The sequence below is a fragment of the Phyllopteryx taeniolatus genome, chromosome 3 (genome assembly GCF_024500385.1).
Source record: "Phyllopteryx taeniolatus isolate TA_2022b chromosome 3, UOR_Ptae_1.2, whole genome shotgun sequence".
Lineage (NCBI taxonomy): Eukaryota > Metazoa > Chordata > Actinopteri > Syngnathiformes > Syngnathidae > Phyllopteryx > Phyllopteryx taeniolatus.
The window spans coordinates 20,037,233-20,052,007 of record NC_084504.1 but is presented as its reverse complement, the minus strand read 5'-3'; the positions used below and the strand labels follow the sequence as shown (position 1 = coordinate 20,052,007).

Genomic DNA, 14,775 nt, shown 5'->3' with positions numbered 1-14,775 from the left:
TGGATGACTTCTAGAAATTTGTCTTAGCAATTGTGAAAAACTAAATGCATATTTTTATCAGCTACTGTTTATTTAAACATAACAGCGAGCCACGTACAGGGGCCGCCATTTTCAGTTGGTCTTTTCACTCGTGCGAGAGTGCAAATTTACAAGAATGTTAACGTGTATTCACTAGTTCTGGCTTATCAGCCTATATCTACCAAGAAGACCATACAGAGTTAGTAAATAGACAAGCTACATAATTACAATCATTACCCATAGACACTTAAGTATTCATCAAAAGTTTTAATAAAATGATTCTTCACATTTAAACATTTCCACTCAAATGACAATAAATTCCTAAACCTTTCACGTGTATACAGAAAGTAGCAGTTACAAAAAGTGTTGGTTAATGTGGTTATTTTGCAGTAATATGAGTCTTTAATGTCATCTATATGACGTCGAACAGCATGTTGGCGGCACCCTCGATGGCCTGGCTCATGACTGACACGAGCTGATGCACTTTGGCCCAGGCGGTGGCTTTTCCAGAAGACATGGCTCTTAAGTAGGTGTCGCTCAAACCGGGAAAGGTCTGCATGCTGGTTTCGATTGGTGCCCAGATGACATGTCTGTCGCATACAGGAGAATGCATTGACACTGAATGATGCTTCACACTGAATGATGGTGTGCTAAATCACAATCTCAGTCTTAAATTTGTTTTTTGAGCTAGAATCAGCATAGGCGGGAAGTAATAATGCTTCGTTACTGGACTTAAGTAGGTTTTTCAGATATCTGTTCTTTACGTCTTTATTTTTTTGATGACGTGTTCTCTCACTACATTTGAAAGCAGATATCTGCACTTTCTACTCCTTTGTCCAAATAGGCTCGTAAAGTTTTTTTCAAACTCCATGGTAGACAATGCCACATTCAAAAGAAAAGACAGAGGCAATGTCAATGGCGCTCAAGCATGTTGGGTTCACTAAAGACTCTCAAAATGATGGGGCCTTCGAGTGTCGGCCTTACTCCTTCTTACCTATATTGACTTGGGAAGGCGGGAGGGTTCAAAAAAGCGCGGTCCAGCAGCATGAGCTGGTCATTGATCTTTCGCACCTTCAGTGGCCTGAAGAAGTGAGACATAAGGAAGTGATTGTTACCTCTGCATGTGGGAGAGGAGGTTTGTGTGTGTGTGCGTGTGTGCGCGCGTGCGTCCGTGCGTATGTGTGTGTATAAGTGTATAAGAGAGTGAGTCTTGAGTGTGTGTTACGTTTCATTTGCCAGATCTGAGCTTCGAATGACTTGTTCTAAGCGGGTAGCTGCACTGCGGAAGCTGCTCACTGCACGTTTGATTGGTTCTGGAACAAGATAGAAGTTCTATGTAGACAAAAATTTCATGGTGTAGCAGCTATGAAACGTACATTATCAACCTTTTCATAATGTTTGTAAACAATAGGCACCAGGGTACCTCCGGGTGGCAGATTTTCCCCCCCCCCCCCCACACTATCCAATGGAGCCCTTGGGTGAGGAGAACTCAATTGGAGGTAGTAAATCGTTAACAAAATGTTGGTGCAATGGAGTTTTTGCCACCCGGATTGATGCGTCACATCATGGTGAAAACCTCTTGAGCACTTGAAATTAATCTTTAATTGCCACTGTGGGACATTAGATTCCTTACCCATGGAGATATTCATAGCAAGGAGGTTGTTTTCATACAGCATCATAGCCCACCTAAGGTAGTCCTCCAGACTTTCCGCGTAATCGCTGCAATTTATCGGCAACACCAGACTGTCAGCCAGTCGCACCAGGACGCTGCCGGCAGTTTTGGTGATGGCTTGGTGGGTATAGAACCCTGAGAGGAGAGTAAGGCAGACTGACTTGTTAGACCCGCCGCACACCGAGTGACACGGCTGAACATGACTGAATTGGATGATTGCGGAAGGAAAAAAAAACACACAATTGGCGACTCAGACCAACTGGTGATTGGTACTCGCACATGTTGCAACGGATAAACTGCTACCACTGTTCTTATTGGGAAACAACGTTTTGAGGTACCACATGTACAGTACTATACTGTATTACATTTTATTGAACCACAAACAACATGGCACAATTGTCAAGGAAGAAGCAGATTGCCCTGGACTTGCTGCTGTAGCTATATTATCATAATACAAAGCTCCATTCATTTCCGCGACAGAGACTCTCCATGCTTCACTTTTTCAGCCACAGGTACATCCATCCATCCATTTTCTGAGCCCCTTATCCTCACAAGGGTCGCGGGAGTGCTGGAGCCTATCCCAGCTATCATCGGGCAGGAGGCGGGGTACAACCGGAACTGGTTGCCAGCCAATCACAGGGCACATTTAAACAAACAACCATTCGCACTCACATTCGCACCTTGGGGCAATTTAGAGACTTCAATGAAGCTACCATGCATGTTTTTGGGATGTGGGAGGAAACCGGAGTGCCCGGAGAAAACCCACCCAGGCACGGGGAGAACATGCAAACTCACAGGTACGTATAAAATTATAAATATAGTTGGGTATTATTGTAAAACAACAAATTGGGATGGCTTGGTGAAAGCTCATGTGATACGACATGGGATTTTTGATTGGCTGTTACATCTACGACGTTGTGTGTTCAACATCGATTTGAATCGCAGAAAAACTAGTGGCCGATGTTCAGTCACTCATGAAAAGTAGTTTGAAAAGTAGAACCACGCGCACTGCGCGACAGTTCAGTCGGATGCATCAGGGATTAACATGAAGTACATGCGTCGCGGTCACTCACCAGGATCAATGAACTTGGAGGAATAGTCGAACGTGTCGTATGCAGTGTGGTATGCAGGGTAAATCCTGGCTTTCGTTTTGGACTAGGAAAATAAAAAACAGAAATTACAGTATATAACTGTAGATCTAGATAAGTTCATCATGATTTCCCTGTAAAATAATGACAAACAGTTAACAGGCATGTTAAATTATAAAATAATAATCTAATAATTTATTTGAAATGAAATTGTACTTTTAAATTATATTTAATTTGATATCAAGGTGTATATGGGCAAAAAATAGAATGATTTTGAATTCAACACATCAGTCACTTTGATGATGTCCTCTATATTGTCAAGTGAATTGTAAATGTATAAACTCTTATCTATTGGGAATTTTCCATACCCTGTCAAAAGTGTATGAAATATCCAAGGAAGTGATTCCCAAGTAATGGACGAAAGGAGCATAATCACTCCCGGCTCCTGTCAGGTATCCCATTCTGTCGCAGCAACAAATGCAAAATGACAAATCTTAAAAATTCAGACAATAAATCATAGACAATAGAAAGGAATGGCTAAAACCATATAATTATCATTACAAGGAAATTATTAGGCATTTAAAATGGATCACAAAGGAGCAAGCAACTCCTGTAAAAAAGCTGAAAGACATGTTTTCTATTAATATTTGAAAGTGTAGTGCAAGACCTGGGAATGGGTCCATAGACCGGGCTTGTTCTGTTAGAATACTGGAGCCACTTGTCATACACAGACATTGAATCCACTCCAGGAGCCTTGACCTGACCGACAGAAACACTTGGATCAGGCAAAACCATCACTGTCTTTTTTTTTTTTTTATCCATCCATTCATCTATCCATCCTTCCATCTAGACTTCGGTATGTTGCTGGCCAATTTGACTTGTGAGTAAGCGCTGACCTGCTTAGCAGCTTTGAAGATGACGTTCTGTAGCGATGGCATTCCTGATGCTTGCAGAGAAACATTGCCTGAGGGAGCGAAGAGGAAACATTGCTTGTGAGTTAACATTCCAACTTTACCTGTGGTGAGTGAATGCAACCTGTAATCTGTGACCATGACGGGTTTTTAAAAAAAAAAATTTTTTATGTCCATCGGAAAAAAGTAACAAATAGAACCCAATATTTGTGACTGGTAAAGTTTGCTTGTGTTTATTGAAGAATAGTTATCTTCCTCTCTTTTCGGCCTGTGCCGTTAGGGGTCGCCACAGCGTGTGACCCTAATGAGTACAAGTGCTATAGAAAGTGGAAGGATCTGATTTGAAACCCAATATTGTGGCTGGTGAATGTATATGGTGGTACCTTGACTTACTGTAGTTTGTTAGGACCCAAGAAGTCGCTTGGTCGAGCATTTGCTTTGTGGTGCGAGCAACAAATGTGACATGTTACAAACAAATGTTGGTATTGCTGGAATGGATTAATGGCTTGGAGGTCAAGGTACCAATGTATTTCTATTCGAGCATGACACTTCTCACCTTGAACGGCAATATCCACATTGATGTAAGCCACGGTGCGTTCACTGAGCTTAGTGAAGTATTGCTGTTGAGTAAAAAGACCAAATATAGTAAAAGCATTTCCATTTTGCCTGCTCTTGCTGATCATTCGTTCTGTAAGTTCCATGTTTACCTCTGTGTATTCTGTAGACCCAATGAGGCCAAACTCCTCAGCACCCCAGCTTCCAAATATAATGGACCTACGAGGCCTCCATTTGCCTGCAGAGCAGATGAACAAAGGTTTCCTCTCAGCATTAAACCGAAACAAGACATACAGTATAAGTTTGACTTTGAATTTCTCCTCACCTTGCTTGACCATCATGCCAAGCACGCGCGTCAGCTCCAGCATGACTGACGTCCCGCTGCTCGGATCGATGGCGCCGTGAACCCAACTGTCTCTGTGGTTCCCATATATCACATATCTGTCTGTGGACAAAGACAGACAGTTATGCAGCAGTTACAAATGGTCAGTATCCATAAAAAAAAACTGAGTTCGATGGTCAGTGGCCTCACCAGGTTCCACGCCCCCCCTGATGACTCCCATCACATTAGAGGAGTTCTTCACCTTCCCGTAGTTGAATATGTCCAGCTTAACGTCACTAAAACACAGGTAGATTGCCTTACGCAAGCATTTCAATTAAGTTTAGAATTTACCAAGTCACAACGAAGGCCGTCTAAAGTCACTTTAGGTCCTGGGGCAGTTGACCATGTGATCTTATTAAAGAGGTTAGAACACTGGGTGGGAATCTCTGGTACCGCTCAAAACTGGTCCAAGTCCCATCACTAGGACAGGACGTACCTCGATCGGTTGTGTAAAGCTGACTACCTGCTGTGGAAGGCAGAAGAGGGTCGAAAGCCTGGACCACCAAAGTTGTACGTGCAGTTAAAACCTCCTTGCCATTCTTGGAGACTTTGTTTTCCACCCAGCTCACTGAAACATCCAATATCGACTTGTTTAAGAACATATACAGTGGTGCCTTGAGAAAAGAGTTCAATTCGTTACGTGACTACACGTACCTCAAAACAACTCAAATCATATTTCCCCATTACATTGAATGGAAATACCATTCATCTGTTCAAGCCTCTCCGAAGAAACAACACATTTTGTAACGCGTATTTTAATAAAGAAAATTCACTTTATTGTACTTTATAAATACACAATTAAATAGAATGTAAATAATGAAAGATTGTGAATATATGATTAATTCGTTGCGGCTCCTTCTGGTGTGCACAACATGGCCACCAGGGGCAGTATAATACAGTTATGCAGACGCAAATAAAGAAGACTAGTTTCACAACTGTTGTAAGTGACTCAGGAAGCTACTGTAATACTAGCTGTTTTTCTTAGAGGATAAAGAATATATGCTTTTGAGTATTGTTATATTGTCTGTCTACATGTGTTGATGCATCATTTGTGTTCAAATAACCGTTGCTTATAGCGTTATAATGCTGCTACTGTCAATGCTATTTGTTACTCGTCTATGCCATTTTGCGTCGTGTGTTAGCATTAAGCTACCATAGGGCCAATTTGTGTGGTTGTTTTAAATACACACCATGTAATTGTCTTTGTTTTATTTGTAGTTTGACAGTAAACGTCAGCTGGGAGTGGGATTAAACAAATTGAAGTCCTTTTTTGAAGAACTGTTTACGATCAGCCAAACTGTGTTTGTATCTCAAGTTTTTGCTCGCAAGTCAAAGCAAAAAATTCAGCCAAACGACGGCTTGTATCTCAAAAACCTCATAAGTCAGGTCACTCGGATCTCAAGGCACCACTGTATATTTATCGATATCCAATCTACCAACACGGGTTCACATTCACAAACCAGATTAACACGTAGGCATCCTCAAAGCCGATGGGTTGAATAGGAATTGGAGGAACCCCAGTAATGTCCTTCACTGGAATTCGGTAAGTTTCTTCTGCAAATAGTGAGCAATGGTGTAAACATCCTTTGTAATCATTTATCTTTATGTGTACTTGAATGTGGCCTGTTGTAAAAAGAACGCTGGTGTCACAAGGTACAACCAATAAAAGACACAGTAACGTTCTCCATAACAACCACATACGCTACCTTTGCCTTGCTTACCTTTGGCAGCCAAGTATGGAGTGAGCAGGTCTCCATAGGTAGAAGTAAACGAGCCTCTCTCCACGCCGGAAGGGGGCATGTACCAGGAATGTGGATATGTCTCATTGGTGTCAGACATGAAGCTGTCGTTAATGTCCAATGGGTCCGTGTAGACGAGTACGCCAAGGATACCATGAGGGGCTGCATTGATGGCCTGAATGTCACACATTAAAATATTTGGGAATCATTAAAAATCATTGTAAAAAGTTGTTGTTGTACTTGCATTTTCTATAGCGCTTTTCCTATTTCAGTTCACGTGAGCTGGAGCCTGGTCTTGACGGCAGTCAATGTTAGTACTGTATATTTAATCCCAAATAAAAACAAGAGTATCCTTTTGTCCCTATTAAGAAAAGATGATCCCTTTTGAGTGCGAAACGCAACAATTACACAATGGACAATATATTAGGTAAACCTGCACAATGTAATGAGAGCAAACAAACGCTGTGTTAGTACTTCCGCCTTTTCAAAACTGCTAATGCTCTGTTTTGATTGATTTACACGTGCGTCTCAGTAAATTAGAATACTGTAGGTGGGTTCATTGTATTTCAGCATTGCAACTCCAAAATTTAAACTCATAAATTATACAGATTCATTCAATACAAGTACTTTTCAGAAAGCCAATTCTAACCTGATTTCCATATTAAAAATATTTTTTTGACTGTTTCTTATGTAACAATCTAATTTCTTGGAGATGGTAAAATGTGGCTTTTCATTAGCTGTAAGCTAAAATAAACAAAATAATAAATAAAAACATAAAATAGTTCACTATGTGAAGTAAATTTATATAATTTTTTTTTTAAATTGACCTACTGAAATACTCTACATACACAATAAGTTTCTAATTTATTGGGATGCACCTGTAGATATAGTTACAGTATATACTGTATACAGGGTGTTTCACATATTATTCGTACAGACGTGAGGCCATCAGCATTTCACAGCTTAAGCTTTGAAGTTTTTATAGGCATATCTTTCCATTGCCAATGGCTCGCCAATTGACATTGGAGCAGCATTGCGAAATTGCCACCTGGCAAGAAGTTTTTTTATGCCGGGCTGTAATTCAGTGTGGATGCATAGTACAACTTATGCCATCAGTGGCAAGTTTCCCAAAAGCAAGATCTGTTCTTAACAACCACCCAGCGGAAGGCCTTCTACCACCATCCCTGAGGAAAACACCAAACTCTTGGAGCAGGCGTTTGAGCAAAGTCAGGGAAAGTCTATCCAGAGGGCTGCACTGGAACTGAGCATCAACAAAAGCTGGATTCAGTGCATGCTTTGGAGGGAGATAAACATTTACCCGTACTGACTTAAGGTTGTTGAACATCTTAATCTTCCACTTAAAGCCTTTGTACAAACTGCTGCTCTATGACTTTTTATAGTAGTGGTAGTAGCAAGCCTTCTGCTGTGTGGTTTGTCAAGAACAGATCCTGTTTTGAGAAACTTGCCATGGAAAGCGTAGCTCTCTGTTTTGCTCTCAGCCAGTTCATGTTTGTAAAACAGGCTTTTAATGTCAAAGTGGATTTTCACCTGGTAAAATAAAATACGATGAAAAAGTTCAACTCACTTTGTCTGCTCTCCCTGCTCCACCATATCTTGTGATGGCGATAGTGCCTTTGAGGGCTACTGTCTGGCTCAGCAGGAGGTAGTCACCTACTGTCCCGTAGTTGGCATACACAAGTTTGCCCTTAAAGCCATTGGAAAACAACAACAATTAAAGTCTCCAAATCACTTACTTTTAACTACAACACTACCGTCATTGACCGACTGACATATATAAAGTACACTTCTCACGAAAAGTTAGAAATATTGGGCTTTCGGGTTACATTTCAGGATGGTACAAAAATGCACCATAACCTTTACAGGTTAACTTTATTGGACCGTCTCTAAAGTTTTCAATGCACATCTGTTTAACGTTTCAGGAGCTGAATGGCAAAATTCACGACCGGTGTTGGACCACTCACGCCCTTTCCTGGTCCAAGCTTCAAACAGGAGATGGTCAAATCATCTGTAAACGTTATGTGTTTTTTAGGTTTATCCTGTAATTTCACCTGACAGCTCAATATCCTTGGTATTTTAAGAAGCAATGTAATAATAAACCTTTTAACTGTACATCCTTGCCGTCACCTCACCTCAAGTTATGTCAGGAAGGTTATCACTTTCCATTGTAGGATAGTTCAAGTTAGGTTATCACTTAAGTTGTATTGTTCTCCTGTGAGTTTTTTTTTTATTTGTCCACGTTTTATATGAACTAAACATTTAACTGATGATCGATTGAAGTTGAAACCCTTGATGTTTTATTACTTTTTCCTCACGCTCACTTCTTCACAGATTGTTAGATCTCGGTGTCTGTCACTGAAATGCTGGACATTATCAGGGTGCTTTGTGGTATTTTGATCAATTTTACCTGTACTTTCCCAGCAGGAGAGTATGCGGCATAAGGTTGAACCACAGCAGGATCCATCTGGTCTGGAGTGTAAGCCTTCTCTTTCTCTCTGACCATGTGCAGCACGGTATTGGATGAGTTCACTGGAACGAAGAAGAAAAAAAAGACCTACACATAACAATTGTAAATTTAAGAAGTTGTGGTTTGGTTTTTATGATAACTCACCCACAGTGACCTTGTTGGGCCTGTCAGGGTCAGGAAATGAAAGGTAGACCATGTGTTCCTCCCTCCAAGCCTGGTCCAGACCGCTTTCAGGATCCTGCCATCTTTCCAGCATCAGCTGCACCGTTTCCTCATCTCCAGCTGTGGTGGCCATGTGAGGCACTTTGGTCAACTCCCTGAGAGGAACACAAAAGTCTCTACTAATCTTCCTCCTCTTTTTTTTCTGCTTTCATTTGCTAGCAAAAGGTGGTAGTGAAATCAACTCACTTCACAACAAGAAGCAGTTTGGGAGATACTGAATATTTTTTCTAAAAAGAGGCTTCAAGCTGTTTATTGCCACTTCCAGTTGGCGTTTACTGCGAAACTAAGCATAAAATTAAATGCTCTTCCATTAGATGGGAGAAGGTCAATTAAACTGTGTATCCACCTGCCATTCATAAAACAGAATAAATCATGGCTCCCTGTGAGTTTATCAGCTTTGTCTTCAATTAAACAGGCCCAGATTGCACACAAAGTTAGCCAGTGTGAGAGTAAATTGAGACGAGATCATCATTATTTCAGTGATTTTGTTTGGTGGTGTGGCGTGAGATTTTTCTCATGTAAAATGGGTGCCATGATGCATTAAAGGGTGGGGGAAAACAGCTATAAAACATTAAAGCCTGTTGCCCATTGCTTGATATTGTGGTTCAGTGTGTCGAAGAGGGGCCAAATTATAACAGTAAAAAATTATGATTAAATATAATGAAAGAACAGTGTATAATGATACTGACTATACAGGACTAAAGTCTTTACTGAAAAGAAAAAGAAACTGTCATAATGAATTCCAGTTATTTTTCTGGGTTTAAAGCGAATTCTTATTTTCATTGTAACCACAGTTTATCTGTCTTCAATTTATGTTTGAACAATAACAAGGAGTCATCCAATGGTTTGTGTCATGTGACCGTGAACTGACCTGAGGTTTTCCTGAATGTGGACGTTATCCACCTCGGACAAGATCTCCTCAAGCAGCCTTTCGTCGACATCCTGGGACACATCCTTCGCCCAGGCTGGCGCAGAACCGCTACTCTTTTCTATGCCATAGTGTCCGATCAGGATTCCAGCAGTCAGCACGGCTGCGCCACACAAAAGTCCAATCAACACCCTCTTTATCATGTTTTTTAACCTTCTATTAACTCAACTAAATAGCGTTATTGGGATGAATGCTGATTAAAAAATGCTCCAGGGAAAATGTTTGCATCGTCCCTAATGATCTGTACAAAAGCAGCGACCTGATGACACTGCATTACACATGATAACAGTTAGACGGCTGTTTAAAGATGGGATGGACTTTATCCTGGTGAGTATGTGTGTGTGTGTGTTTGTGTGCGGGCTTTATTTCTCATGGTTGTAACCACACCCTGTCACCTTTTTACGGTTAAATGTGTGGTCGATTGCATCACAGGTCAGGAGTTGTAAATTACCTGTACATGACATCTCTAGGTCATAAATCTTTCGTAGAAAACTTTTTTCTATCAAAACAATGTACATGACAAACCAAAGGAAAACATTCTTCACCTTAATGTAATTGTACTTGTTTTTATCGTTTTGTTACACACTTAACTACAGAAAGAAGAAACAAAGCAAATATCTTCAATCTTAGCTTAGCACCTTGGGCAAGTGGAAATAGATACATGTATTTTCACTTTAAAAAGGACACTTGTATGCTTTACTGTAATTTGTCTTGATCTCAGAACTAAATATTGTTTGTTTATATTTTGTTTTCACTGTGCTTGATTCCACACAGTGTCTGATGGTACCGATCTGCAAGTAAGATGAAGATCTGAAAACTTCTCACCCGTTGAGGGACAGTTAGTTACAGTTGTCAATTTTAAATTGTTGCTAAACTGTGAATAACGTCTAATATATTACAATTGTGAGCACGGTTAGCGGAACAAAAACATTTTCACAAGCAAACAACAGTCAAAGTCAATATACTTTAAATCAATCAATCAGTCAAAGTTATACCATAGTTGCATTTTTTAGACTAAGAATTTACCTTTTAAAACAAAATTTTAGAAATGATAGAAAATCATGTGTATCTTGAAAAAGTGCAAGAGAAAAACTCTTAATGCACATGAACGATAAATGAAAGGAGGAAAGGGGAAGAAATGATTATGATATACCGCGCGTCCATATACCTTCTTAACAATCGGACACATTTATTCCAAATGAAAATACAAATGGCGTAAATTATTAAAAATGAATCATCGATACGTACGTTTTAAAAATGTATTTATTTATTTTTACCTCATTTAATACATCTCAATTTGGGCACCATTAGTTCCCGAATGTTCCCAAACTGTAAAGTGAGGAGTAAATTGTCGAGAGACTTTGTAACATCCTGTATGATTATGTCAAGCGAAGGCTGTTCTGAGTGAAAACAAAATGAGAAAGAAAATAGTATGGTAAATGGTTTACAATTCTATAACACTTTAGAGGCGGTGTCCACCCTGGACTGGTCGACAGCCAATCAAAGGGCACATTTACAACCATTCACACTCACTTTGGACAATTTAGAGTATTCAGTGACCCAATCATGCATGCTTTTGGAATGTGGGAGGAAGCCGGAGTACATGCAAACTCCAAACAGGAATATGGCTGTGTATTTCAACAAAAGCGATGCTGCTCCCTTGTGGTAAGCAATAGAAATTGCAAGGCATGCTTTTTCTTTTTCCTACTGCCTGTGACTTTGCCCCTCGATGATTAACGTCCCCTGCTTACTCATTATAGACATGGGTCGTTCCAGAATTGGAGAACAATTTAGATTTTTACAACCATCACCAGCATCGTTTATGAGATATTTTATTTGCTATGTTGTATATTTTGCTGTGTTTGGCCACAACCGTGTTACAGATACTCAAGCATGTGAAAAACACATTTTGAAAATATTGCTGAATAAATCATTTAAAATTAAATAAAGAAACGTTTTTTTATTTAACTTTAGTGCGACGCATTCTTGTCTTTTTCTATCATTTCATATTATCATGTTCACACAGTTGCTGTTTTCCCCCCCAGTGTGGATAGTAATGTTAGTCTTACAATTCTTGGAGCTATTTTTCATGTTCACATTGCTATTGTGCTGTCTGTTCTGATTATGTGATTGTTATATATGGTCTACTCTGTACTATTTTGTTGTTGAAATAAACATAGATATTGTATATATTTATATGGATATAAAAATACACACACACGAAAAAAAACCTTACTGTCGGATGTTTTCTACTTCGACAACTTCCTTACTTCCTGCTCCTTGGGGCGACAAATGGCGCTGCACAAACAAAAACACGCGTTATCGAGGAGCGACACACTTTTAAACATATATATTTATTTATTTGTATTATTATTATTATTATTATTGTTGTTGTTATTGTTATTATTTTACAACTTTCAAGTCTTTGGTCTGCTGTGAAAATCTCCCAGCATGCATTTGCTCATTCATCCATTCGCTTTCACTTGCTGTGTGTCTTGTCTGCTTAACGCAGCAAATTGAAGCGGTAAGTACAATTATTTTGACACTGTTTTATTTGAAAGTGTGTGTCTGTATCTTGACAAAATGAGTAGGCGAATATGAGTTTCAGTGAGTTATCGTTATTACATACACGTATAAATCAAAGCTAACTTGCTAAAGCGTGTAAAGAATTCGATGCGGAAGTAGTTATCAAGTAGGAATTACTGGATGTAATATACGTGGCAAGAGCCTGCAATCAATACACCTTTCATCTTCAGGTCAATTTGAATAAACACCGTCTTTTTCTTTCTTTGTTGTTAAATGTATTGTCACAATTGTATATGAGCAGCAATAGTTACTCGGTTATACAAAAGGAAGGAGGAAACTCGAATTTACTGACTGTGAGACTTTTTTTTTTCCCCATTTCAAATCTGCGTAGGTTGAAAAAGCACCTGTACTCGTCTTGTTTCTTGAATTTCATGTATTTATTTTTTCTCGTTTTACAAAGACGTTTTTGGATTTGTATGGCTGGAATGTTTGAAGCCATTGGTGGATATTTATATCACATGCCATTTAAATGTGTAATATTTTTATTGAATATATCCATCCAATTTTAGTCCACATCCCGTTCAGGATTGTGGAGTCTATGCCAGCTGGCTGCATAGTAGACAAGCCTAAATTGCTGAACCTACCCTCATTTCAAAGTTAGGTAAGTGAACTCAACTCATCTTAATTCCTAAAGGACTTTAAAATCAACTGAACTGTTGGTCTCATACACATTTGAATATCAAAAGGATTGTCGCATGTAATTAACACACATTCTGTGTGTCATTGTGGGTTTATACTCCAAACAGGTGGTTTCCTGTTTTGGTTGCCAACATGTTGGTGGCTCCTGTTTGCTTGATGAGCTTTCTTTACCTGGGCCAGGTGTTTGGGGCACAAATTCCATATGAAAACTCACGTAACATCCCCGGTGCTCAGCCGTTCCCCTGGCATCATATGAGACTCCCCCAAACCGTTATGCCCCTCCACTACGACCTGACCATTCACCCCAACTTGACCACCCTGAACTTCACCGGCGTTGTTCGCATCCAGCTGGAAGTGCTCGAAAACACTAAAGCCATCGTTCTGCACACCAAGCAGTTGAAGATTTTCAATGTAAAGCTCAAGACGCCCGAAGGTGTGAGGTCTCTTCAGGTTGTGGAGAATTCAATTTACCAGCAGCTTGCCCTGCTGTCAGACGAGGTGATCACAAGAGGGGCGGACTACGAGGTCCATATGGAGTTTTCCGCCAAACTCTCGGACAGCTATCACGGTTTTTACAAGAGCAGCTACCGAACCAGCAGCGGGCAGCTTCGGTAAGCCTTTTTCTATAGTTTGTCCCTTTTTTGGAAGTCTTTGCAAAGATGATAATGGTCATTTTTAAGTGACATGACAGTAAGTTTTCAGGATGGACTATTTGTTCATACATCCATCCATTTTATATAACACTCCTCTTTAGGCAAATCAGTTAATTTAGCTTTCTGTCTATGCTGACGGACCAGGCGGGACACTAAGGATGGGCATTTGACTAAATCTCCTTGATCGAATTGATCCATTAATGTTTAAATGATCGCTGGATCATCGGTTTGATATGTTTGAAGAGAAGTGCTCAAAATGTGTACGGAACTATGAAGCACTGAATTGTGGAAATAGCTGTTTTTCACAATTTTAATTATGTTGATATTTTGGGCAGGGCTAAAGCGGCGCCCAGTGACACAATTAGGCATCCGCCCCTTCCCCATTTATATACGAGTTGTGTTCACTGGTTATAGCATGCAGTTAGCTAGCTAGCTATGCCTACACCCTAAAACTGCATCTTCCCTGGGTACCACAATTTACCAAACAGCTCGGTATCATTGTTTGAATTCCGAGAGGAGACCTGGAAGCCTGTTAGGGCACCCTGCGATGACCCAGTTGGATATATTTCAAACTCAAAGCATGTAGGGATTCCTCTGCAGCCAACTTCTTCCAGACAGACCTTAGTTTTCCATCCATGCTGTTCAGCCTCAGCTGCCGGGTCGGAGTACTTGAGACTCTTCTGTCCATAAGCCTCAACGGAATCCTCCCATGGTACAGTCAACTCTACGATGAAGGCAGTGTGAACGGAAGGGGACCAAAGAACCATGTCTGGTCTGAAATGTGTTACTGCGATCTCAGTAGGAAAGCATAGCTGTTGGTTCAGATTCACAAGCAACTTCCAGTCTCTTGCTCCTGCGAGCTGGCTGGGGAATGTTTTTGCTATATGGGCTGAGTTT

General features: G+C 40.2%; 2 protein-coding genes across 2 annotated transcripts in view; one reads left to right on the top strand and one right to left on the bottom strand.

Annotated features, from left to right (window-relative positions):
- Positions 1–270: 270 nt before the first annotated feature.
- naaladl1 (N-acetylated alpha-linked acidic dipeptidase like 1) lies at positions 271–10,324 on the bottom strand. Its single transcript, XM_061767411.1, has 19 exons — positions 9,944–10,324; positions 8,995–9,167; positions 8,791–8,912; positions 7,951–8,070; positions 6,348–6,540; positions 6,087–6,180; positions 5,090–5,194; positions 4,777–4,862; positions 4,570–4,689; positions 4,397–4,482; positions 4,246–4,309; positions 3,675–3,742; positions 3,446–3,537; positions 3,147–3,240; positions 2,764–2,845; positions 1,652–1,825; positions 1,244–1,331; positions 1,013–1,099; positions 271–608 (listed from the first exon to the last, which is right to left on the bottom strand). Exons 1-19 carry the CDS (start codon positions 10,141–10,143, stop codon positions 431–433), a joined length of 2,226 nt encoding a protein of 741 aa, XP_061623395.1. The 5' UTR covers positions 10,144–10,324; the 3' UTR covers positions 271–430.
- Positions 10,325–12,374: 2,050 nt separating this feature from the next.
- LOC133475063 (endoplasmic reticulum aminopeptidase 1-like) overlaps positions 12,375–14,775 on the top strand; it is a 22,669-nt gene continuing 20,268 nt past the window's right edge. The window contains 3 exon segments of the mRNA XM_061767406.1: positions 12,375–12,524; positions 13,096–13,187; positions 13,333–13,836. Of these exon segments, the coding sequence (XP_061623390.1) occupies positions 13,358–13,836 (479 nt within the window). The 5' untranslated portion in view covers positions 12,375–12,524; positions 13,096–13,187; positions 13,333–13,357.